Consider the following 26,597-nt stretch of genomic DNA (forward strand, 5'->3'; position numbering starts at 1 on the left):
ATCACTGAGAGAAACACGTCAGATGGTTCATTATTGTGAAATCACTTCACCACATGAGGTAGGTACACTGTCCTAACTCTGTGTTTTGCACTACTGTAAATATGTTGTAAATCAGTTCAAGTGGTGGATAATCTGCACTTTGATGGAGAAACCTTAATTCTGTAAAACAACAACAACAAGGCCCAGGATGGAATAACAACCCTTTTACAGCTTGGGCTGAAACTGCTGAAACCCAGAGTTCCAGCTGAAACGTGACACCAGAGCTGCAACAGAGCAAAAGGCATTACGTTGTTAGAAAGTTGTTTGTTCCAGTTTGCCTCAGCGCTTGCTTGTTAGCTAAGCCTTGGTTCGCATGAATACAGCAGCCATACCAGGGACCGCGTCCAACATCCCCCCGGGAAAGAATGTAGAGCGAAAGAGAGAGAGAGAGACTTCCTGCTCCCTGACCGCGTTTCCTCCGGACCTCCTGGCACTGTCACAGACAATCCGCTTTTCATCTCTATAGCTTGACCCTTCAGCACTGTTGATGGTTGGGCTCTCCCGTCTCCCTGGCTCTCTCCACTTCACTCACCTCACTCTACATCCGTTCCCCTCTCTCTTCCTCCTCCCTCTCTCTCTCCCTACCTCCCTACTTCTCTACCTCCCATCTTCACAGTTCTTATACCACTCCTCCTGTCATCTTAAGGCCAGTTCTAGTACGACTGTCATAACAGGATAGTGTCCAGTCCTTTTCGCCTGTTTCTCTCTCTCTCTCTCGTTGTAACGAGCCTGTCATGTCCAACCAAACCAAAGTGTAGCTATTACGTTTAGTTGCTTGTCAGTTTGCATTTCCTGCTCTCTGTCCCTGGCTGCACTCCTTCCTGTCAAGACTGGTCCAAGCCAAGCTCTAAACAAGCAACGCACCACAGACAAGCGTAGTCCCAGTCTGTTAGATACTGTGCAAACTAAGCCAACTAAGTCACATTTAACATCACCCATATCCTAAGCAATAGCTGTAGGTAAGAACATCACCCATATCCTAAGCAATAGCTGTAGGTAAGAACATCACCCATATCCTAAGCAATAGCTCTACACAGCAAATTCTGCAGTTAAAAAATAATAATAATAACACTGAGAGTGTTAAATCAACACTAAACGTGTTGAGTGTTTGGACCCATATTGACACTTCAACAGTGTTAAATTAACACGCTGCGTAGTGTAAAGCCTTATTCAAATATTTGCCAGAGTGCCTTGCCTTTTGAGTAAATTGTAGTGTTACCACCCATGACTGTATTTGTTAGTGTTAGTTGAGGGCTAGTTTTAACCTAATACAGGGGCCCAAAACACATATATCACTTTGAACCAAAACCATGCCAATCATTATCATATTTCCCAGCAGGCTCTTTTGCAGGTAGATTTTTTGAATCACTATGCAAGCCAGTGACTTGCAGGTAGGGTTTCAAATTCACCGGAATTTTGCAACCCTACTTGCAGGCCTGATGTGGCCTGAGGTATGAACTGGGGTACAATTATGCACTTATAGCTAAAGGTAAAAGGATGACCACTATAGTGACAAGTGTTTGTACCCCTTTAGGGAAAAATCTAAACCTTTTTTTCCTGAGAGTGTAATACAATGGCCTGAAACTCATGGTTTACAGGCCACATCAGGCCTGCAAGTCACATTAAGATGGCTCGCAAGGTGATGTGTAATCTCTTCTGGAATCCAGCCAGTGTGGGGATATCCCACTTTTTTAGTTTTTTTGATCAACCACAACCTGTATTCAGAATGACTGCCAGGGTTGGGAAGACTAAGCTTCTTCTTCATCTTTAAGGTTCTATGGCCGACTACAACCTCTTGGTGTATTGCCGCAACCTACTGTACAGGGTAATGAAACAAAAATATTCCATTGCAGGGAGGGGGGAACCCAGATATCATACAAAATAAACATCCTACTCCTTCAGTCACAGTTCAAATCACATCCCTACACAGGCTCAGGGGCTTGTGAGAACGGAGCATTCATCGACAGTATTCCTTGTAGAGTCCCAAAAAACTCTCAGCCACACTCACAACGATGCCTATTTCCTCTTATTTCCTCTCTGTTTGCACTGTGCAGTTGATAACCAATGCAATAAACGCTACAACGTCCACCTTCTTAACATGCAACATGTCAGGATCTCTCTTTTGACAAGGAACATCATCTGGTGTCTCTTCTCCTACTACCATTACTTCCACAACTTCACTCCTTTCCTCCACTCTTCTCACTGCCTCCGGACAGGAGACATGCTGGAAGCCCTTACCCTGGCCACATCCGTCTCTTTCACCCTAACAGGACACTTCTGGAATTCGGGTGCATGTTCACCACCACGATTGCAGCACTTAGACTCAGCTGGCATATGATGCCATCTACATAAACTCGACACATGGTTTAATAATTTGCATTTATCACACTGCATGGGTTTGGGCACGAAGGCTCTCACAGGGTATTTCATAAACCCCAAATACACATGAGAAGGCAGAGACTCTTCATCAAACAACAATAGAATGGATGGAGTGGTGGCTTCCTCCTCACTCCATCCACTTGGTGTGCACCAACCACTTGATCAAGTTCTTCACGTACTGTATATCCTTTGCATTCACTCTTGCACCACCTCAGAGATAACACCCTTGATAGGCGCCTTGCTTCGAAGATCCACACACGACACATTCCAATGCGACATCTTCTTGAGGCTCAGAGCATGTTCCTTCTGTTCACTTCTTGTTACTCTCATTGACGCCACCTTAACCAACGCATCCACCATTTTCATAGAGACTACAAACGGATCTCCCAGGTAACTCCATCGACCCCATCGAACATCACCAATATCCTAAGCAATAGCAGTTGACAACATCAGCTGGGAAGAGACACTAAGTTCCCATGTCCACTCGCACATCACTTGCTACCAGAATGCATAACATCCAATCGATTATCTTCACATTAAGTGGTATGCTACTGTAGTGTGGACATTGAAACAGATCTCTGCAGAATCTTCTGTGCTGTTTGCTGCAGTGCTATGTTGTGCTGAACAGTGTGTCCGAGTGTGTCAGTACTGGTCCTGTAGAGGGGATATTAAGTCATGTAATCTACTGAGAGGCTGGCTAGGCTGGATGCCACCGTGGACTGGAGCACAACGGGTCCCATGTGGCTCATTTGGTAGAGCATGGTGTTTGCAACGCCAGGGTTGTGGGTTCGATTCCCATGGGGGACCAGTACGGGGTGAAAAAAATTTATGAAATGTATGCGTTCACTACTGTAAGTCGCTCTGGATAAGAGCCTCTGCTAAATGACTAAAATGTAAAATGTAAAAATGTACTCTGCAGTCAAAGGACATGTACCAACTTTTAGACCTTGAGAGGAGTCAGCTAATGTATCTGACTCCTCTCAAGGTCTAAAGGTTGGGACACTGGCACAAACTGTAACACAACAAAAACACACCACTATTCTGACTTCTAGGAGACATCCACTTCATTAAGATCAGCTTCAAAACATCCCGACACCCCACTGCTGCTAACTTGCGTAACACGCTTGTAGTCGGGACATTTCGGCCTAATTGCTGAAAGCCGTGGGGCTTTTTTTCAAGGAGGAGGAGGAAGTGGAGGCGAGGAGACAGTGGAGTAGGAGGAAGTGGAGGAGGAGGAGACAGTGGGGGAGGAGGAAGTGGCGGAGGAGGAGGAGGAGGAAGAAGTGGAGGAGACAGTGGAGGCATGAAAGCAGGAGGGAGGTCTCCTGACTAACAGCAAAGGGGACAGGGCTGAGCTGAGCTGAGCCAGGAGGAGCAGGGGACATGACATGCTGCAGGACAAGATGCTATCTGCTCTCTCAGCAACCCCACATCACATGCTAGGCTACTTACAGTATAGTACACCCTCCACTCTTTCTCCTCTGTCCAACTGGAGCACACAGAGAAACAGTGTCTGAAAAGGTTACTAGCCATCAAATAATTATTGCTTCCTCCATCCTTGTTTCCTTAATTCCTCTCAAAGCCCATTGAAGGAGAGGATCCAAGGTCCTTGATGCTAAATTACAGAGGAAGCAAGGATCTGATAGCTAAATGTACTTGTAAGGTTTTCAGCCCCAGACTTCTCCTCTCTCTTTCTCCACAGTCAAGAGCCCTCCATCGCTCTCTCTCTCTCTCTCCACAGCCAAGAGCCCTCCATCGCTCTCTCTCTCCACAGCCAAGTGCCCTCTCTCTATTTCTCTCTCTCTCTCTCTCCACAGCCAAGAGCCCTCTTTCTATTTCTCTCTCTCTCTCTCCACAGCCAAGAGCCCTCCATCGCTCTCTCTCTCTCTCTCCACAGCCAAGAGCCCTCCATCGCTCTCTCTCTCTCTCCACAGCCAAGTGCCCTCTCTCTATTTCTCTCTCTCTCTCTCTCTCTCTCCACAGCCAAGAGCCCTCTCTCTATTTCTCTCTCTCTCTCTCTCTCTCTCCACAGCCAAGAGCCCTCTTTCTATTTCTCTCTCTCTCTCGCTCTCTCCACAGCAAAGAGCCCTCCATCACTCTCTCTCTCTCTCCACAGCCAAGAGCCCTCCATCACTCTCTCTCTCTCTCCACAGCCAAGAGCCCTCTCTCTATTTCTCTCTCTCTCTCTCTCTCCACAGCCAAGTGCCCTCCATCACTCTCTCTCTCTCTCCACAGCCAAGAGCCCTCCATCGCTCTCTCTCTCCACAGCCAAGTGCCCTCTCTCTATTTCTCTCTCTCTCTCTCTCTCTCTCCACAGCCAAGAGCCCTCTTTCTATTTCTCTCTCTCTCTCTCCACAGCCAAGAGCCCTCCATCGCTCTCTCTCTCTCTCTCCACAGCAAAGAGCCCTCCATCACTCTCTCTCTCTCTCCACAGCCAAGAGCCCTCCATCACCTCTCTCTCTCTCTCTCCACAGCCAAGTGCCCTCTCTCTATTTCTCTCTCTCTCTCTCTCTCTCTCCACAGCCAAGAGCCCTCTCTCTATTTCTCTCTCTCTCTCGCTCTCTCCACAGCAAAGAGCCCTCTTTCTCTCTCTCTCTCTCTCTCTCTCTCTCTCTCCTCTCTCTCAATTCAATTCAAGGTGATTTATTGGCATGGGAAACATATTGCCAAAGCAAGTGAAGTAGATAATATAAAAAAGTGAAATAAACAATAACAATTAACAGTAAACATTACACTCACAGAAGTACCAAAAGAATAAAGACATTTCAAATGTCATATTATGTATATATACAGTGTTGTAACGATGTGCAAATAGTTAAAGTACAAAAGGGAAAATAAATAAACATAAATATGGGTTGTATTTACAATGGTGTTTGTTCTTCACTGGTTGACCTTTTCTTGTGGCAACAGGTCACAAATATTGCTGCTGTGATGGCACACTGTGGTATTTCACCCAGTAGATATGGGAGTTTATCAAAATCAGGTTTGTTTTCGAATTCTTTGTGGAGCTGTGTAATCTGAGGGAAATATGTGTCTCTAATATGGTCATACATTTGTCAGAAGGTTAGGAAGTGTAGCTCAGTTTCCACCTCATTTTGTGGGCAGTGTGCACATAGCCTGTCTTCTCTTGAGAGCCTGGTCTGCCTACAGCAGCCTTTCTCAATAGCAAGGCTATGCTCACTGAGTCTGTGCATAGTCAAAGCTTTCCTTAAGTTTGGGTCAGTCACAGTGGTCAGGTATTCTGCCACTGAGTAATCTCTATCTATCGCTCTCTCTCTCTACCTGCCAGGAGCTGTCTCTCTCTTTTCCTGTTGTCTGTCTGCTGCTCAGCGGAGCCCCAATTACTGAGGGCAGCTGGGCGCTGTTAGCGGCTCGCTACCCCAGGCCTCCCTCCCGTTAGCAGGGTATTAGCCGCATAGTCAGCCAAGCTTAGCTTAGCCTAGTGGCCAGTAATCCCCGACCCCGAGTGAGTCAGCTAAAAACTGGGGCCGGACAGAATCACCCCGAAATACACAAATAGAAATACTTCTTCGTCACACAGCATCTTCATCATCAGCCATCGTCATCTAAAGCATCATCATTTAAAGCATCGTCATCATAACCATCCTCATTGTTAGCTTTTTCTACAGCGTAGCTAGCTTATCTAGTGTGACCCATTTTAAAATATGAGGTTGTATGATAGACTTTTAGAGATACATATTAGTGCTATATGGATTTATGTGTGTGTGCGCATGTGCCTGTGTGTTCTCAATGTTAAATTATTCACAAAAACTTTCCTTCCATATGATATGCAGTGTTTCCCCTATATGCATTTAGCAGGGGCGCTGCTAATCATGGCCACCACTGCAAAAAAATACTTTAAATAAATAATTTTGGGGGGGATGGTATAACATTTTCAGTGTCAAGTTAAACGACTAAAACCAGATATAAAGTATATAGAAAAGATAATGGAGCTATATATTTTTAGATAAGATCATCTTTGAGAACTAATAAACACCAGAATAAAAACCAGTCAGTGAGAATCTAAAATTGGCATAGGGCTCCCATTGAATTTGTTGTTTGAGTCACTCAGATAGCATAATGGAAAAATGTGTAGAATTGCAGGAAATTAGCTTTGAAACTGCCATTTTTCTCTCAGCCAAATGACAAAATGTGTTTTATTGCAGAAAACTAGCTTTAAAACTGTCAAACGTTCTCTCTACCCCATGGCAAAATGTGTAGAATTGCATGAAACTAGCTTTCAAACAGCAACATTTAGTCTCTGCGGCCAAGAGGAGGGCCTCTAAAACCGCACCATTGGCCACGCCCACTACAACTGCACTGCAGTCAAGCCCCAGACAGAACCTACCACTACCACAGATAGCATGTATAGCTGAACCTCAGAGGCTAGGTAATGCTGATAAAAGTAGCATGTTACTGTAATTGGTGAAGGGAAAGACCTAGACATAGCTTTGGAGCATGGCACTGACTGCATGGGTCCCTCCTCTCCCTGATGACGTCAGTGGTGACTGGTACCTGACGTTGTCGTGCTTCTGGATGTAGATCTTGTGAAACATCATGTCTTCCTGCTTGGCGTTAATGTCAGCTTTCATCTCCATGGCAACATGACGGGGAAGCACGGAGAGCAGGAGACGCTCCTGCAGAGAGAGAGGGGAGGTGGGAGAGAAAAGACAGAGAGCGGGATGGAGGGCGAGAGAGACGAGGGGGGAGAGATAGGCAAGAGAGCAAGAGAGAAAGAGAGAATGAGAAAAAAATCAGAGAGAGAGAGAGATAGGCAGGGGAGAGAGAGAGAGAGGCAGGGGAGAGAGAGAGAGGCAGGGGAGAGGGAGAGGTAGAGAGAGGCAGGGGAGAGGGAGAGAGAGATATAGGCAGGGGAGAGAGAGAGAGAGGCAGGGGAGAGGGAGAGAGATATAGGCAGGGGAGAGAGAGAGAGAGGAAGGGGAGAGGGAAAGAGAGAGAGGCAGGGGAGAGGGAGAGAGAGAGGCCGGGGAGAGGGAGAGAGAGGCAGGGGAGAGGGAGAGAGATAGGCAGGGGAGAGAGAGAGAGAGAGAGAGAGAGGCAGGGGAGAGGGGGAGAGAGAGAGAGAGGCAGGGGAGAGGGAGAGAGAGAGAGAGAGAGAGAGAGAGGGGCAGGGGAGAGGGAGAGAGAGAGAGGCAGGGGAGAGGGAGAGAGAGAGAGGGGCAGGGGAGAGGGAGAGAGAGAGGCAGGGGAGAGGGAGAGAGAGAGAGAGAGAGAGAGTGTAGAGAGAAAAAGTACAAACCAGAGATTTAGTTCATTAGAGTCAGTACACGAGACAGACAGTGAGACAGAGAAATGGAGAGGTGTTGATTTTGGCCTATCCCACAGGGGAAGACCTGGGTAATTGAGCACTCAAACGCATGGCTGCTCGCCCCCTCTCTCCATCCCTCTATTGCCATGACGCCCACGCCACAGTGACCCTATCTGCTGAGAGATGTCATCACTGGCCGAAGAGTGTGGGCCAGCCCTTGATGTCATCTCCTTGGCTGCATCCCAATTGGCACTCTATTCCCTATACAGGGCTCTGGTAAAAATGTGAACACCATATATGGAATAGGGTGCCATTTGGGACATAGCTCCTGTTCTGTTTACGCCCCAGCAGCAGCCGTGGGTGGGCGGTGTTACCAAGGGGCTAGGATAGGCCACCAACCCCACACACACACTCCACTCACTTCCTGTCAATCCTAGCCAATTAGCTGCTGGTTATGAGTCGTTCTATCGCTCGCTCTCTCTGCTTAGTGGCTTGGAGAGCTGAAGTCACTATTACTGTTGCCTAGGGCTGTTATGTTGACCGAATTACTGCCACACCAGCGGTCACGAGTCATGACGACAGTCACATTCCACATGACCGTTTAGTCACGGTAATTAGGCTTCTCCAAGTGCTCAGCATATGTGGGAACTCCTTCAAGACAGTTGGAAAAGCATTCTGGTTGAGAGAATGCCAAGATTGTGCAAAGCTGTCATCAAGGCAAAGGGTGGCTACTTTGAAGACCCTCAAATATAAAGTATATTTTGATTTGTTAAACACTTTTCGCTTACTACATGATTACATATGTGTTATTTCATAGTTTTGATGCCTTCACTATTATTCTACAATGTAGAAAATAGTAAAAATAAAGAAAAACCCTTGAATGAGTAGGTGTGTCCAAACTTTTGACTAGTACTGTATGTACAGTATAAGTAAACAAACGTTCCAAAGTTTGGGGTCATTTAGAAATGTCCTTGTTTTTGAAAGGAAAGCACATTTTTCGTCCATTAAAATAACATCAAATTGATCAGAAATACAGCTGTTAATGTTGTAAATGACTATTGTAGCTGGAAATGGCAGATTTTTAATGGGATATCTACTGTCACGTCCTGACCAGTAAAGGGGTCATTTGTAATTGTAGTATGGTCAGGGTGTGGCAGGGGGTGTTTGTTTTGGGGTTTTTGGTTCTAGGGGATTTTGGTTCTAGTTTTCTATTTCTATGTTTCTGTTTCTATGTGTGGCCAAGTATGGCTTCCAATCAGAGGCAGGTGTCTTTCGTTGTCTCTGATTGGAAGCCATACGTAGGCAGCCTGTTTTTCCTGTGTTTTTGTGGGTGGTTGTTTCCTGTATAGCCTGTGTGCCTTACGGAACTGTTTCGTCGTTTTGTTTATTTTGTTTGAGTGTTCTCTGTAAAATAAAGAAAGAAGATGAGCACTATACCTGCTGGATTTTGGTCACCGTTCATCGACGCCTATGACATCTACATAGGCGTACAGAGGCCCATTATCAGCAACCATCACTCCTGTGTTCCAATGGCACGTTGTGTTAGTTAATCCAAGTTTATCATTTTAAAAGGCTAATTGATCATTAGAAAACCCTTATGCAATTATGTTAGCACAGCTGAAAACTGTTGTGCTGATTAATTAAGAAGCAATAAAACTTTAGATTAGTTGAGTATCTAGAGCATCAGCATTTGTGGGTTCCATTACAGGCTCAAAATGGCCAGAAACAATGTACTTTCTTCTGAAACTCGTCAGTCTATTCTTGTTCTGAGAAATGTAGGCTATTCCATGCTAAAAATGCCAAGAAACTGAAGATCTCGTACAACGCTGTGTACTACTCCCTTCACAGAACAGCGCAAACTGGCTCTAACCAGAATAGAAAGAGGAGTGGGAGGCCCCGGTGCACAACTGAGCAAGAGGACAAGTACATTAGAGTATCTAGTTTGAGAAACAGACGCCTCACAAGTCCTCAACTGGAAGCTTCATTGAATAGTACCCGCAAAACACCAGTCTCCTCGTCAACGGTGAAGAGGTGACCCCGGGATGCTGGCCTTCTAGGCAGAGTTGCCTAGAAGGCCAGCAATAAAAAGAAAAGATTAAGATGGGCAAAAGAGCATAGACACTGGACAGAGGAATGTGCTTTTCTTTCAAAAACAAGGACATTTTTAAGTACCCCAAACATTTGAACGGTAGTGTGTATATATATATATATATATATATATATATATATATATATATATTTACACTGCTCAAAAAAATAAAGGGAACACTTAAAACACAACTCCTAGATCTGAATGAAAGAAATAATCTTATTAAATACTTTTTTCTTTACATAGTTGAATGTGCTGACAACAAAATCACACAAAAATAATCAATGGAAATCCAATTTATCAACCCATGGAGGTTTGGATTTGGAGTCACACTCAAAATTAAAGTGGAAAACCACACTACAGGCTGATCCAACTTTGATGTAATGTCCTTAAAACAAGTCAAAATGAGGCTCAGTAGTGTGTTTGGCCTCCACGTGCCTGTATGACCTCCCTACAACGCCTGGGCATGCTCCTGATGAGGTGGCGGATGGTCTCCTGAGGGATCTCCTCCCAGACCTGGACTAAAGCATCCGCCAACTCCTGGACAGTCTGTGGTGCAACGTGGCGTTGGAGGATGGAGCGAGACATGATGTCCCAGATGTGCTCAATTGGATTCAGGTCTGGGGAACGGGCGGGCCAGTCCATAGCATCAATGCCTTCCTCTTGCAGGAACTGCTGACACACTCCAGCCACATGAGGTCTAGCATTGTCTTGCATTAGGAGGAACCCAGGGCCAACCGCACCAGCATATGGTCTCACAAGGGGTCTGAGGATCTCATCTCGGTACCTAATGGCAGTCAGGCTATCTCTGGCGAGCACATGGAGGGCTGTGCGGCCCCCCAAAGAAATGCCACCCCACACCATGACTGACCCACCGCCAAACCGGTCATGCTGGAGGATGTTGCAGGCAGCAGAACATTCTCCACGGCGTCTCCAGACTCTGTCACGTCTGTCACGGGCTCAGTGTGAACCTGCTTTCATCTGTGAAGAGCACAGGGTGCCAGTGGCGAATTTGCCAATCTTGGTGTTCTCTGGCAAATGCCAAACATCCTGCACGGTGTTGGGCTGTAAGCACAACCCCCACCTGTGGATGTCGGGCCCTCATACCACCCTCATGGAGTCTGTTTCTGACCGTTTGAGCAGACACATGCACATTTGTGGCCTGCTGGAGGTCATTTTGCAGGGCTCTGGCAGTGCTCCTCCTGCTCCTCCTTGCACAAAGGCGGAGGTAGCGGTCCTGCTGCTGGGTTGTTGCCCTCCTACGGCCTCCTCCACATCTCCTGATGTACTGGCCTGTCTCCTGGTAGCACCTCCATGCTCTGGACACTACGCTGACAGACACAGCAAACCTTCTTGCCACAGCTCGCATTGATGTGCCATCCTGGATGAGCTGCACTACCTGAGCCACTTGTGTGGGTTGTAGACTCCATTTCATGCTACCACTAGAGTGAAATCACCGCCAGCATTCAAAATTGACCAAAACATCAGCCAGGAAGCATAGGAACTGAGAAGTGGTCTGTGGTCTCTACCTGCAGAACCTCTCCTTTATTGGGGGTGTCTTGCTTATTGCCTATAATTTCCACCTGTTGTCTATTCCATTTGCACAACAGCATGTGAAATTTATTGTCAATCAGGGTTGCTTCCTAAGTGGACAATTTGATTTCACAGAAGTGTGATTGACTTGGAGTTACATTGTGTTGTTTAAGTGTTCCCTTTATTTTTTTGAGCAGTATATATTTGCCCAAAAATATATGGGGGATTGGAAGTGATGCAGACAATAACATCGATGGAAGCTACAATCTATCTGCAATATTAAAGCTGATCTACCCCCTTTTAAAAAAAGGGCCCACATAACTTCTTAAAATGAAGCACATTAATCCGCTTTACAACGGGTGTAGAGCCTAAATGGCATATATATATGCAGCGCTTGAGTTTCACGTTTGGGGAAGATCATTTTCACCATAAAAATGCACCTTTATAATAAAAGCAATACATGCATAATCACATTTGTGGTCACATTTGTTTTCCTGCTAATGGAACATCCACGCTTATAGTTTAACGCGCACTACTGCCGTGTGCGCGTTGCTGCGCTTATAATGTGAAGAAATAACCAAATATTTTATCAACATTTTAAGCTAAATGTTCTCATCTGTTGCGTCAGACTGATTGCTTAAAACAGGTTTTTTGATGCTAGTGGTTGTATTAATTTGGGATCTATCGTATCCCACAACTGTTCCAGACAATTTTTGTAATATTAATTTCTCGCGCAGAATAGACTAGTCAACTTTGTAGTATGGGGGATAGTAGATGGACATAGGATAGTGCTTTTGCTGTTCATTAGGCCTACTCATCTTGTTGGATGACGAAAAATAAAATATGGACAGTTCTTCCAATATCTTCCATATTCGCCTTGGAATTGGATAAAGACTCACGCAGTTGTGCCCCCGATGTGTCTGTCTTCACTTGTAGCCTGTGCGAAAGACCCGATCACATGACTGAGAGTAATGTGAGAGGTGCTTCGGCAAGTTGGTCACTGGCCGCAAAAGGTATGAATTTTTTTAGGCGGCATTACGTCCACACAAAGGAGATGCAGCCGTGAAATTCGAGGCATTATCAAGTGCTTGTCAAATTGTGAGTGAGAGACTGATGAAGTGTGTACAGCCTGTGTAAAAAACAAAGCAGAGCTCATGCCTTTCATGCAACTTTTTCAAATCATCATTAGAGTCGCATCTTGCAGCCTTAGAATGTATTACAAATCTAAACATATAGCCCAACATTTGTATCACAACTAAAGTTACATAAATAACTCTAAATTAATCATATAGGAGGAACTGTTTCTATGTTAACCACTCAACAGAGAATAGCACATGTGCGCACTCCCTCAAATCGTTTGAAGAAAATATCCTTTCTATTTTATTCAGCTCTGTTCCACTGTATTCTTCATAAAATAATGATAATATAAAATAATATAAAATAATGCCACAGAATTATAAGCAAATCTTGTCTGCTTAATGAACTAGTGTAGCCCACAGCCATATGGCATAGCCAGATCAGGACCTAACATAAGGACAACTCAGAGTATGCTACTCTGTTCTTCTGAAATAGACTACATTTTCTTCATATCATGCTTCTTTAGACCTGTTTAAAATAAATAATGGATATGTTGTGAAGGTGTAGGCTATATTACATGGATTTATTTGACTTTTTAAAATGTAGATGTTCCAAAGGTCTGCATCAGTGGCTTGTAGGCTATGTGTGGAAGCCAGGACATGCTAAATGTGTTTATATTAATTAAAGGTCAATTACCGTGAGACTGACAGTTATTTGCTTGACAATCACCGGCTGATGAAATTTCATGACCGCCACAGCCCTACTGTCACCATTCATCTAGTTACTGTGAAGACAGCGCTTATGATGGGTGACAAATAAAGCATATGGCACTTGGTAGTAGCTACTCATGTTAGGCATGAATCTGACTATGAACAGGACTGGAGTTGCCCTTCCCTGGTCTATAGGGAGCAGAAGCCAAAGGTTACTTACGAAAACTCAGACCTTGGTTAAAAGGTTATTAGGAAATACATGCATTTCATTTAATAAATTAACTGTATTTCGAAAGCCCTTTTTACATCAGCAGTAACTCGGCCTACCTATGTCAAGTCATTTACTGACTGTGGTTCCACCACAGTACCATGATGGGCCTTACCTGCTGCTGGTTCTCCCTCTGTGAGTGGAGGCGAGCCTGGATGCCTTACCTGCTGCTGGTTCTCCCTCTGTGAGTGGAGGCGAGCCTGGATGCCTTACCTGCTGCTGGTTCTCCCTCTGTGAGTGGAGGCGAGCCTGGATGCCTTACCTGCTGCTGGTTCTCCCTCTGTGAGTGGAGGCGAGCCTGGATGCATTCCCTGGTCTCCTGGAAGGCTTGTCTCTGGGAGCCCTCGGCTGGGTAGTGGGTACACACGCCCACGATGTTAGTACAGGAGAAGATCAGGATGTTGGACACTATCTGAAGAGGGGAGGAAGAGATGGAGGGAGATTGACAGAGGGAGAGGAAGGGTGAGGAGGAATAGAAGAAGAGAGAGAAAAGAGAGTGTTTTTGTCACGGATCCCTCCAGAACTGTCATTACGCACATCTGGTCCCTATTCCCATTGATTAGTAATTGCATAAATGTGCCCTCTGTTCACCACTGTCCTGTCGATTATTGTTCCAATGTCCGTTGGTCGTGTGAGTACCTGTGCTGTGTTGTTTTGGCTTTCGTGCCGTGTGTATTGCGCAGATGATTACGGGTCTCGTCCCGTGTGCTATCATTGTGCGCTTGTGTATTTATTAGAGGTACTCCTCGCTCTTTTGTTTGGGTCTCAACCCTGTGTTTTGTATACGTGTTTGTTTGGTCTTCGTCCCAGTGCCTTTACATGGCACGCTGTAATTTGGGTCCATAAAAACCCCTATTACGCATTCCTACGCTTGTCTCCCAATCCCTTTATACCAATGTGACAGTGTTCAATAAATGGTGTGATAGATCCCCTCCACAACTAATTTCGTTAAATGACAGACTTTCATCTCCGTGTGAGATTTGAAGTACAAGCCAAATGTATCCCCCGTTACCACATTCCCATAAATGGTCATTGTGTTTATCTACTGTCCAAATAACTTAAATTGGACAGATAACAAAATAAGCCAAGAGATTGATGGGAGCGAGAGGAGAGAGAGAGAGAGAGAGAGAGAGAGAGAGAGAGAGAGAGAGAGAGAGAGAGAGAGAGAGAGAAGAGAGAGAGAGACACAGAGAGAGAGAGAGAGAGAGAGAGAGAGAGAGAGAGAGAGAGACACAGAGAGAGAGAGAGAGAGAGAGAGAGAGAGAGAGAGAGAGAGAGAGAGAGTGAGACACAGAGAGAGTGAGACACAGAGAGAGAGAGAGAGAGAGAGAGAGAGACAGAGAGAGAGAGAGAGAGAGAGAGAGAGAGAGAGAGAGAGAGAGAGAGAGAGAGAGAGCAGTTTGGTTCATGCTTTTCAGCCTGCTGGCGCAGCATTTATGTTTGTTGAGTGGAGAGTGAGGGGCCTTCAGTTTCCCTGCTCTCCTCTGTTCAGGGTTGGAATAGGAGCAGAACAGTGCATCTAAACTCCCTCTTAACACTGTCTGACCGTCTGCTATCAAATGACACCCTCTTCTCTACCTAGTGCACTACTTTTGAAGAGAGCCGTATGGGTAGTGCACTAAATAGGGAATAGGATGCCATTTGGAATTAAACCTGTCTGTCTGCTGTCAGGGGCACCGGGACATACACACCACTATTCTCAACTGAACCGAACTGTACTCCTGCAGACATATCTCCAGCCAGAAAAACTCACACTGCACACTGAGCACAGGCAGGCGGGCATGTGTGTGTGTGTGTGTGTGTGTGTGTGTGTGTGTGTGTGTGTGTGTGTGTGTGTGTGTGTGTGTGTGTGTGTGTGTGTGTGTGTGTGTGTGTGTGTGTGTGTGTGTGTGTGTGTGTGTGTGTGTGTGTGTGTGTGTGTGTGTGTGTGTGTGAGGGTGTGAGTGTGAGGGTGTGAGCGTGAGGGTGTGTGCGTCTCAGAGTGCATGTCTGTCCAACTATGTAGGAAAGCATTATCCTCACTGAGAGAAATGGGTCTGTCAGATAGAGAAAGCATTATCCTCACTGAGAGAAATGGGCCTGTCAGACAGAGAAAGTATTGAGAGTACCCTATTATACAATGGGTGGGTCTAATCCTGGATGCTGATTAGTTAAAACCGCATTCCAGACTGTGTCTATTCCACAAGTAACCACCAGCTAAATCTATGACGATAAAATGCCTATTTACTCTGTTCCATCTGACTGGGCAATCCACTGTCTCATCAGCCCAGCCAGACAATTTATAGACTTGATATCCACTATAAAACGCATCTAGACATTATCTTCCATTTCTTTTAAACTAGCAATTGGTTTTCAACAGCAGAGATTTGTATAAACCTAGTTTGAAGTGATTGTGCTAGCTATCTCTTCTCAATAGTGGCCTGCCGAGAGAGCAAATATTCTGTGCCAGGCGAAATCGCACATCATTATAATGCTCATTGTTATGGATGTATCCAAAACAAATCACTAGAAGACTGTGTTAGCCAAAGTTGCCTAGCTAACAGGCAAGGGATAAGAACATCCAGCCATCATGGCAACGGAACATTTAGACTTAATGACCGGGTCGCGTCTCTGGCAACCGAACCGATAGAACAAACAACTAGCCGGCTTGGGTAGCAACCCTAGATTTGTGTCGAAACTATATCTCGTGGAAGAATGAAATAGTATAAATAAATTCATAAAAATAACGTTTTTAATTCAAATATGTCAATCATTATTTGAATATGTTGGTAACCCATTGAATAAAAGTGATTATGCCCTCAAAGCCAGTGTTTGGAGGATATATTGGCACCGGCCAATATAGCTACAGTGGTTCCTCCTTTAAAAGTTGCGTCATACTGCAGCACACCTTGCGGGCTGCTGCAGCATTCTGTGGCACATTATCTAATTGTCAGCCATGTTTTCTGTTAATGCTAATTTGATCACCAGAGGGCATCTTTGAGAAGCATTTGATAGTCTTCCATATTGCAGGCACGCAGGAGACGGGGTTCAATTCCCCGATGGGGAGGAAGGAGTAGGCTATCCTTGTAAATAGGAATTTGTTCATAACTGATTCCATATGTGTTATTTCATAGTTGTGATGTCTTCACTATTATTAGTAAAAATATAGTAAAAATATAGAAAAATCCCAGAATGAGTAGGTGTGTCCAAACTTTTGTCTGTTACTTGCTTAATTAATTTGATTAATATTATGGTGTTTCTATTCCATGAAAAACGAAAAACCCTCTGGGTAAATTTAGACCGTTTCGCTCTCGGAGCGCACACTGGACGTTCGGACCGAGGAGTAGGGTTGATTTGAGCATTCTGGCCTTACAACGTCAGTCAAGCACCCAAGCTAACCTTGGCTAGCTTGCTAGCTACTTCCAGACACAAATGAGACCACTCTGACCATTATACTCACCCTAGCAGAGCTGGTTAGGCAGTTTTCGTATTAACCAGAACGTTGGTGACTGTAACTGTGCTGCTGGAAACAATTTAATTATGCTTTTTTGCCAACGTTTACTGACACCGGCCATATACAATGGGTGTTGAGCGCTCGTAAATTCATTATTCTGCGCTCTAATACACTCTGACGAGAGCGCACTGAAATCGGAGTAGATAGCCAGAGCGAATTTACGAAAGCATCCGAATGTCCATTGAGATTGCACAACGACTAAGCAACTTTTTTATTTGGAATCAACAAACAAAAAAAGCAATCAAATATTTTGTAATAGAGCGCAAAACTTTATGCATTTTATTCCCCAAAAATATTTTGAGAACAAAAAATGTATTTGAAAACAAACCTCCATTTTGGCCATTTTTTTGTGTCAGTTTGGCTACAACCAATACTGTTCAGCTTTTCTTTCCAACACAAAGGAAGTCATAGCGGACACCTATGAAGAACTGTGTGATGATAGCATCTCAGGTAAGCAGCACTGTGCGTTCTTCCGTACAACTTCTACATAGCTTTGTTTACGCTGCTGTGCGTTTTTGTTGCCGATCTTACTTTGATACCTGACGGTTTTTTACTTTTTCATTACCGTATATTTTTACTTTTTCCCTCACTCAACTTTTTTCATTCAACTTTTTCACCCCGGAGGTTTTATCTGGACATGGTTCGTCAGGACTTCAAACAGCCGAAGCTAAGTAACATTAACATGATGCCTTCTAATTGCAGTCGTTGTACTTATAATATACAGGAGAACGATCGCCTTACGGCAAGGATAGCTGTGCTGCAAGCCCAGCTTCAGACGCGATCGTTAGGCAAGGGTAATTTCAGTGTAGGAAAGGATGAAACAGCGTCTGTGCCACCAGTAAGTACAGATAGTAACGTTAGTATAAACCCCCTCGCACGGTCCCCGCAGCCGGACATCTTTCTCATGGCTTCTGGAGGGAAACGCTGTAGGAATGCTCAACCGGTGTCGCTTATTCAGCCGACAGAAACTTTCAACCGGTTCTCCCCATTAAGCGAGTCGGAGTCGGAGGCCGAGATTTCTCTGGTCTCTACTCCTCCCGTTGTGGGGTCTGAGACGCCGACGGCTCCCACCATTAGCTCTGACAAATTGAAAACCCTAGTCATTGGCGACTCCATTACCCGCAGTATTAGACTTAAAACTAATCATCCAGCGATCATACACTGTTTACCAGGGGGCAGGGCTACCGACGTTAAGGCTAATCTAAAGACGGTGCTGGCTAAAGCTAAAACTGGCGAGTGTAGAGAGTATAGAGATATTGTTATCCACGTCGGCACCAACGATGTTAGGATGAAACAGTCAGAGGTCACCAAGCGCAACATAGCTTCAGCGTGTAAATCAGCTAGAAAGATGTGTCGGCATCGATTAATTGTCTCTGGCCCCCTCCCAGTTAAGGGGAGTGATGAGCTCTACAGCAGAGTCTCACAACTCAATCGCTGGTTGAAAACTGTTTTCTGCCCCTCCCAAAAGATAGAATTTGTAGATAATTGGCCCTCTTTCTGGGACTCACCCACAAACAGGACCAAGCCTGGCCTGTTGAGGAGTGACGGACTCCATCCTAGCTGGAGGGGTGCTCTCATCTTATCTACGAACATAGACAGGGCTCTAACTCCTCTAGCTCCACAATGAAATAGGGTGCAGGCCAGGCAGCAGGCTGTTAGCCAGCCTGCCAGCTTAGTGGAGTCTGCCACTAGCACAGTCAGTGTAGTCAGCTCAGCTTTTCCCATTGAGACCGTGTCTGTGCCTCGATCTAGGTTGGGCAAAATTAAAAATGGCGGTGTTCGCTTTAGCAATCTCACTAGTATAAAGACCTCCTCCATTCCTGCCATTATTGAAAGAGATTGTGATACCTCACATCTCAAAATTGGGTTACTTAATGTTAGATCCCTCACTTCCAAGGCAGTTATAGTCAATGAACTAATCACTGATAATAATCTTGATGTGATTGGCCTGACTGAAACATGGCTTAAGCCTGATGAATTTACTGTGTTAAATGAGGCCTCACCCCCAGGTTACATTAGTGACCATACCCCCGTGCATCCGGCAAAGGCGGAGGTGTTGCTAACATTTACGATAGCAAATTTCAATTTACAAAAAAAAAAACAACAATGACGTTTTCGTCTTTTGAGCTTCTAGTCATGAAATCTATGCAGCCTACTCACTCACTTTTTATAGCTACTGTTTATAGGCCTCCTGGGCCATATGCAGTGTTCCTCACTGAGTTCCCTGAATTCCTATCGGATCTTGTAGTCATAGCAGATAATATTCAAATTTTTGGTGACTTTAACATTCACATGGAAAAGTCCACAGACCCACTCCAAAACCCACATCATCGACTCAGTGGGTTTTGTCCAACATGTCTCTGGACCTACTCACTGCCACAGTCATACTCTGGACCTAGTTTTGTCCCATGGAATAAATGTTGTGGATCTAAATGTTTTTCCTCATAATCCTGGACTATCGGACCACCATTTTATTACGTTTGCAATTGCAACAAATAATCTGCTCAGACCCCAACCAAGGAGCATTAAAAGTCGTGCTATAAATTCTCAGACAACCCAAAGATTCCTTGATGCCCTTCCAGACTGCCTCTGCCTACCCAAGGACGTCAGAGGACAAAAATCAGTTAACCACCTAACCGAGGAACTCAATTTAACCTTGCGCAATACCCTAGATGCAGTTGCACCCCTAAAAACTAAAAACATCTGTCATAAGAAACTAGCTCCCTGGTATACAGAAAATACACGAGCTCTGAAGCAAGCTTCCAGAAAATTGGAACGGAAATGGCGCCACACCAAACTGGAAGTCTTCCGACTAGCTTGGAAAGACAGTACCGTGCAGTATCGAAGAGCCCTTACTGCTGCTCGATCATCCTATTTTTCCAACTTAATTGAGGAAAATAAGAACAATCCGAAATTTCTTTTTGATACTGTCGCAAAGCTAACTAAAAAGCAGCCTTCGCAAATGGAGGATGGCTTTCACTTCAGCAGTAATAAATTTATGAACTTCTTTGAGGAAAAGATCATGATCATTAGAAAGCAAATTACAGACTCCTCTTTAAATCTGGGTATTCCTCCAAAGCTCCATTGTCCTGAGTCTGCACAACTCTGCCAGGACCTAGGATCAAGGGAGATACTAAAGTGTTTTAGTACTATATCTCTTGACGCAATGATGAAAATAATCATGGCCTCCAAACCCTCAAGCTGCATACTGGACCCTATTCCAACTAAACTACTGAAAGAGCTGCTTCCTGTGCTTGGCCCTCCTATGTTGAACATAATAAACGGCTCTCTATCCACCGGATGTGTACCAAGCTCACTAAAAGTGGCAGTAATAAAGCCTCTCTTGAAAAAGCCGAATCTTGATCCAGAAATTATAAAAACTATCGGCCTATATCGAATCTTCCATTCCTCTCCAAAATTTTAGAAAAAGCTGTTGCACAGCAACTGACTGCCTTCCTGAAGACAAACAATGTATACGAAACGCTTCAGTCTGGTTTTAGACCCCATCATAGCACTGAGACTGCACTTGTGAAGGTGGTAAATGACCTTTTAATGACGTCAGACCGAGGCTCTGCATCTGTCCTCGTGCTCCTAGATCTTAGTGCCGCTTTTGATACCATCGATCACCACATTCTTTTGGAGAGATTGGAAACCCAAATTGGTCTACATGGACAAGTTCTGGCCTGGTTTAGATCTTATCTGTCGGAAAGATATCAGTTTGTCTCTGTGAATGGTTTGTCCTCTGACAAATCAATTGTAAATTTCGGTGTTCCTCAAGGTTCCGTTTTTAGGACCACTATTGTTTTCACTATATATTTTACCTCTTGGGGATGTCATTCGAAAACATAATGTTAAATTTCACTGCTATGCGGACGACACACAGCTGTACATTTCAATGAAACATGGTGAAGCCCCAAAATTGCCCTCGCTAGAAGCCTGTGTTTCAGACATAAAGAAGTGGATGGCTGCAAACTTTCTACTTTTAAACTCGGACAAAACAGAGATGCTTGTTCTAGGTCCCAAGAAACAAAGATATCTTCTGTTGAATCTGACAATTAATCTGGATGGTTGTACAGTCGTCTCAAATAAAACTGTGAAGGACCTCGGCGTTACTCTGGACCCTGATCTCTCTTTTGAAGAACATATCAAGACTGTTTCAAGGACAGCTTTTTTCCATCTACGTAACATTGCAAAAATCAGAAATTTTCTGTCCAAAAATGACGCAGAAAAATTAATCCATGCTTTTGTTACTTCTAGGCTGGACTACTGCAATGCTCTACTTTCCGGCTACCCGGATAAAGCACTAAATAAACTTCAGTTAGTGCTAAATACGGCTGCTAGAATCCTGACTAGAACCAAAAAATTTGATCATATTACTCCAGTGTTAGCCTCCCTACACTGGCTTCCTGTTAAGGCAAGGGCTGATTTCAAGGTTTTACTGCTAACCTACAAAGCATTACATGGGCTTGCTCCTACCTATCTTTCCGATTTGGTCCTGCCGTACATACCTACACGTACGCTACGGTCACAAGACGCAGGCCTCCTAATTGTCCCTAGAATTTCTAAGCAAACGGCTGGAGGTAGGGCTTTCTCCTATAGAGCTCCATTTTTATGGAATGGTCTGCCTACCAATGTGAGAGACGCAGACTCAGTCTCAACCTTTAAGTCTTTACTGAAGACTTATCTCTTCAGTAGGTCCTATGATTAAGTATAGTCTGGCCCAGGAGTGTGAGGGTGAACGGAAAGGCTGGAGCAACGAACCGCCCTTGCTGTCTCTGCCTTGCCGGTTCCCCTCTTTCCACTGGGATTCTCTGCCTCTAACCCTTTTACAGAGGCTGAGTCACTGGCCTACTGGTGTTCTTCCATGCCGTCCATGGGAGGGGTGCGTCACTTGAGTGGGTTGAGTCACTGACGTGGTCTTCCTGTCTGGGTTGGCGCCCCCCCCCTTGGGTTGTGCCATGGCGGAGATCGTTGTGGGCTATACTCGGCCTTGTCTTAGGACGGTAAGTTGGTGGTTGGAGACATCCCTCTAGTGGTGTGGGGGCTGTGCTTTGGCAAAGTGGGTGGGGTTATATCCTGCCTGTTTGGCCCTGTCCGGGGTATTATCGGATGGGGCCACAGTGTCTTCTGATCCCTCCTGTCTCAGCCTCCAGTATTTATGCTGCAGTAGTTTATGTGTCGGGGGCTAGGGTCAGTCTGTTACATCTGGAGTATTTCTCTTGTCTTATCCGGTGTCCTGTGTGTATTTAAATATGCTCTCTCTAATTCTCTCTTTCTCTCTTTCTGTCTTTCTCTCGGAGGACCTGAGCCCTAGGACCATGCCTCAGGACTACCTGGTATGATGACTCCTTGCTGTCCCCAGTCCACCTGGCCGTGCTGCTGCTCCAGTTTCAACTGTTCTGCCTGCGGCTATGGAACCCCTGACCTGTTCACCGGACGTGCTTGTTGCACCCTCGACAACTACTATGATTATTATTATTTGACCATGCTGGTCATTTATGAACATTTTAACATTTTAACATTTTGACCATGTTCTGTTATAATATCCACCCTGCACAGCCAGAAGAGGACTGGCCACCCCTCATAGCCTGGTTCCTCTCTAGGTTTCTTCCTAGGTTTTTGGCCTTTCTAGGGAGTTTTTCCTAGGGAGTTTTTCCTAGCCACCGTGCTTCTTTCACATGCTTTGCTTGCTGTTTGGGGTTTTAGGCTGGGTTTCTGTACAGCACTTTGAGAATATCAGCTGATGTACGAAGGGCTATATAAAAATAAATTTGATTTGATTTGATTTGATTAGTAGTTAGCTCTTACGATTCAGTGTCAGTTCATAACATTCTACTATATTACAAACATACATACATACATACATACATACATACATACATACATACATACATACATACATACATACATACATACATACATACATACTGTAGAATGATAAATCATGCAATTATTATTCTAAAGCTAACCAAAAACATTTTAGCTACGAATGCCTGTTCTCACCATTTTCAGTTGAATTCATCCAACTTTCTTGCAACTCATAAGCAGGCCATGTCCTATTTGTTTCATAGTCGATATATAATCCTATTTCATGACAGTGTGACGGTTAGCTTTTTTTACAGAAGGATGAGAGCACACAATATGTCTGTCAGGGAATGCTATTCTGATATGTCAGATATAGAGTTAGACCAGAATGTCAGAGCCATTAAGGCAAAGATGCCCCATGCAGGCTTTAGAATGGTCAAAGGAGGTATCCAAGCCATGGGCCATTGTGTACAATGGTGAAGAGTTAGGGAGTCTTTGCAGCGTGTAGATGGTGCAGGTATCATTGCCAGAATGATCCAGCTTCGTTGCATTGCTCGGCAAAAATACTCTGTTCCTGCTCCCCTGCCTCTCGTCCACATTGATACAAGGTACTAAGATGTATAATGTCTCCATAAAATCTAAGAAGTTATTTAAACTTTTTTATTTGTACTTATTCATAGACAAATTTTCAATGATGTATGAAATTTGAGTTGTTCTTCATCAACTGGTAATACATAAATAATGAAGCAGGTTAATAGGTTAAACATTTCCCTTTTAATTCCAATGCTTTTTTTCAAGATACAACATTGTCATCTTTGGTGGTATAGATAGATTTTAAGGAAGGTAAGTATATCATTTTATATACATATTGCATAATTCCCATCACCTAATGAACAACCACAATACCAGTCTGGTGTTAAGCTTTCTGTGCTGTATTGACGTATCCTGAAAATGACATCTGCTGCTTTAGATTGAACGGTCATATCTCACTTATTGTTTTCATATCCACAAAAAAATAAGCTATTTTCTTTACTTTCAGAGTGCGAGCTGATCAATGTAGATATTGCCAGATGTTCACTGTCTGAGGAACAGGCCGTGGAAGCTTTATTGCTGGCAAAAGTGTCCATAACCAGAGGTAATTAAACTGTTCTGTGTTATTTTTCTCTCTTCTTCTCTGCCTGTCTTGTTGTACATGGAACCTGTCTCACATGCACAGTTTGGAGGAAGAAGGATACCTTGACCTGTCGAATTCTATTCACTTGTTCTGTGTGGGATATGTGTTCCTGTCACACCTGCTCCCACTCTTCCCCCCTGGCGCTCGAGGGAGCCAGGCTGCCCTGCATTACGCAATCCTGCCACCATCATTTACGCACACATGCCTTCCCTAGTCAAGCGCTTCAGCGATATTGGACTCACCTGGACTCACTCAATCACCTGTTTATTACCTCCCCTTTATTTGTCAGTTCCCCAGTTCTGTTCCCCGCTGCTGCATTGATTGTCATATGTCCGTGTTACCCGTGTGCTGACGCTGTTCCTGTCTTGTTCTATGTCTTTTCCCAATTAAAGTTTGACTCCCCATACCTGCTTCCTATCTCCAGCGTCGTCCTTTATAGTTCCTACCTCGTCTGTGGGCAGATCTGCAGCATTTCACAGAGAGTTGGAATAATCACCCTTTAAGTACAGAGGCGAACCTGACACCTCACCAGCTGTGGCATATCGGAATGCTCCAAACATCTGTGCACATTTTTGTTTTTGCCTTACATTCAATTTGCAGTAAATGCTTTAGCTAGCTAGATTCTTTACATCCACTGTTTCCCAAGACGACAGCCTGGTTTGCTGGGTTTCTCAGGAGTCCCTAAAACATTAAACAACACAAATGACAATGTCACATTCATGTCATAACACCAGCTAGCTTGTCAGCTAACTTGCTAAATAGCAATTTTCGTAAATTAACTTTATGACAAAACAATATGTACAATCGTTTGTCTCTACATTAACTAACATATTCCTCTCAATTGTACATTTTTTGCTTGACTCGTTATGACGTTATAATTACTTACATTTGTTTCCACCATAATGTTTTGTCAGCCATCTTTGCTGAAGAAAGTCACCAGGGACGGGTGACTCGTGTCAAATTTGTCATTGCAACCACTCGATATGATTGGTCATCTAAAAACCTTGGGACCCAAATGCATAATGAGTGCTCTAACTCCCCCTTGTGGTGGTCTGACGCTGGGTACCTCGAAGTCCTGTGGTGTAAGCTCACAACTTTTGAAGGAGGAACCACTGTAGCTGAGGGGACGGGCCTAATAACACCCATGCCAATATATCCTCCAAACACCGGCTTCTCGGGCATTATCACTTAAACGTAAACCCAGTAGAGTACCAGTTGGACTATGTCTCACAAAGAGGGCTAATCAACAGGGATTACAGGCCATCTGTACAAACATAACTAGTATTTGTTTTCTTTCAAATACTCTAAGTGTTAGATTGAGCCTTCCCGGAGTGCCAGGTGAGTGGGTTTGCACCTTTTTGGTTGTATTTCACCAGATAAGCAGGAAAACAAATAGTAGGCTATTTGAAACCAAGTGTGATCAGGTACATAAAACCAGGCACCTGAAGGCTGAGGAACACACTGTAGTCCTAAAACTGGCAGTTTCAGACTACAGCCATCCCTTCCACAGAAACCACATAAGGATTACAGAGAACAGAGAATCAGCAGCTGAGACACTCACAACGATGGCATGTCCAATGACAAACAAACAAACAAAATGCACAAAAATAACATGTCTTTATGAAGTCAATAATCAATTAGTGAGGTCTCTCTTGAGACTTCAGAGAAAAGAGAAATGGCGGGAGGAGTGGGATAAGATGGAGGAATAGAGGGATATGATGAGGCTTGGATTATAACAAAATGACTGAAAAGAAAAGAGAGAGAGAAATATAAATAGAGAAAGAAATAGAGAGAGAGAGATGGAGAGAGAGAGCGAGAGAGAGACAGAGACATCAGAGGGACAAGGCAAGAAAGGCCTTTTATGCCATCAAAAGGAACATAACATTTTACTTCCCAATTAGGATCTGGCTTAAACATACTTGAATCAGTTATAGAACCCATTGCCCTTTATGGTTGTGAAGTCTGGGGTCCGCTCACCAACCAAGAATTCACAAAATGGGACAAACACCAAATTGAAGCTGCATGCAGAATTCTGCAAAAACATCCTCTGTGTACAGCGTAAAACACCAAATAATTAATGAATAGCAGAATTAGAACGGTACTCGCTAATTATCAAAATCCAGAAAAGTGCCGTGAAATTCTACAACCACTAAAAATAAAGCGATTTCCAAACCTTCCATAACAAAGCCATCACCTACAGAGAGATTAACCTAGAGAAGAGTCCCCTCAGCCAGCTGGTTCTGTTCACAAACACAAACAGACCCCACAGAGCCCCAAGACAGCAACATTAGACCCAACCAAATCATGAGAAAACAAAAACATAATTACTTGACACATTGGAAAGAATGAACCAAACATCTGAGAAAATGTAAATGCCATTTGGCCTTAAACAGTGGCAGAATACCTGACCCCTGTGACTGACCCAAACTTAAGGAAAGCTTTGACTATGTACAGACTCAGTGAGCATTGCCTTGCTATTGAGAGAGGCCGCCATAGGCAGACCTGGCTCTCAAGAGAAGACAGGCTATGTGCACACTGCCCACAAAATGAGACGGAAACTGAGCTTCACTTCCTAACCTCCTGCCAAATGTAGACCATATTAGAGAACTTATTTCCCTCTGATTACACAGACCCACAAATAATTAGAAAACAGCAAGATTTGTGACCTGTTGACACAAGAAAAGGGCAACCAGTGAAGAACAAACACCATTGTAAATACAATCCATATTTATGTTTATTTATTTTCTCTATTTCTCCTTGC

At 44.2% G+C, this 26,597-nt stretch overlaps 1 protein-coding gene across 2 annotated transcripts in view; it reads right to left on the minus strand.

Moving 5' to 3' along the window:
• LOC106582348 (adenylate cyclase type 5) overlaps positions 1-26,597 on the minus strand; it is a 132,499-nt gene that overhangs the window by 33,129 nt on the left and 72,773 nt on the right. For both annotated transcript variants that reach the window (XM_014165372.2, XM_014165371.2), the window contains exons 2-3: positions 13,627-13,776; positions 6,934-7,055 (exon numbers count right to left, since the gene is read on the minus strand). In XM_014165372.2, the coding sequence (XP_014020847.1) occupies positions 6,934-7,055; positions 13,627-13,776 (272 nt within the window). The remainder of the gene's footprint in view (positions 1-6,933; positions 7,056-13,626; positions 13,777-26,597) is intronic.

This window comes from Salmo salar, chromosome ssa21 (assembly GCF_905237065.1).
Source record: "Salmo salar chromosome ssa21, Ssal_v3.1, whole genome shotgun sequence".
Taxonomy (NCBI): Eukaryota; Metazoa; Chordata; class Actinopteri; order Salmoniformes; family Salmonidae; genus Salmo; species Salmo salar.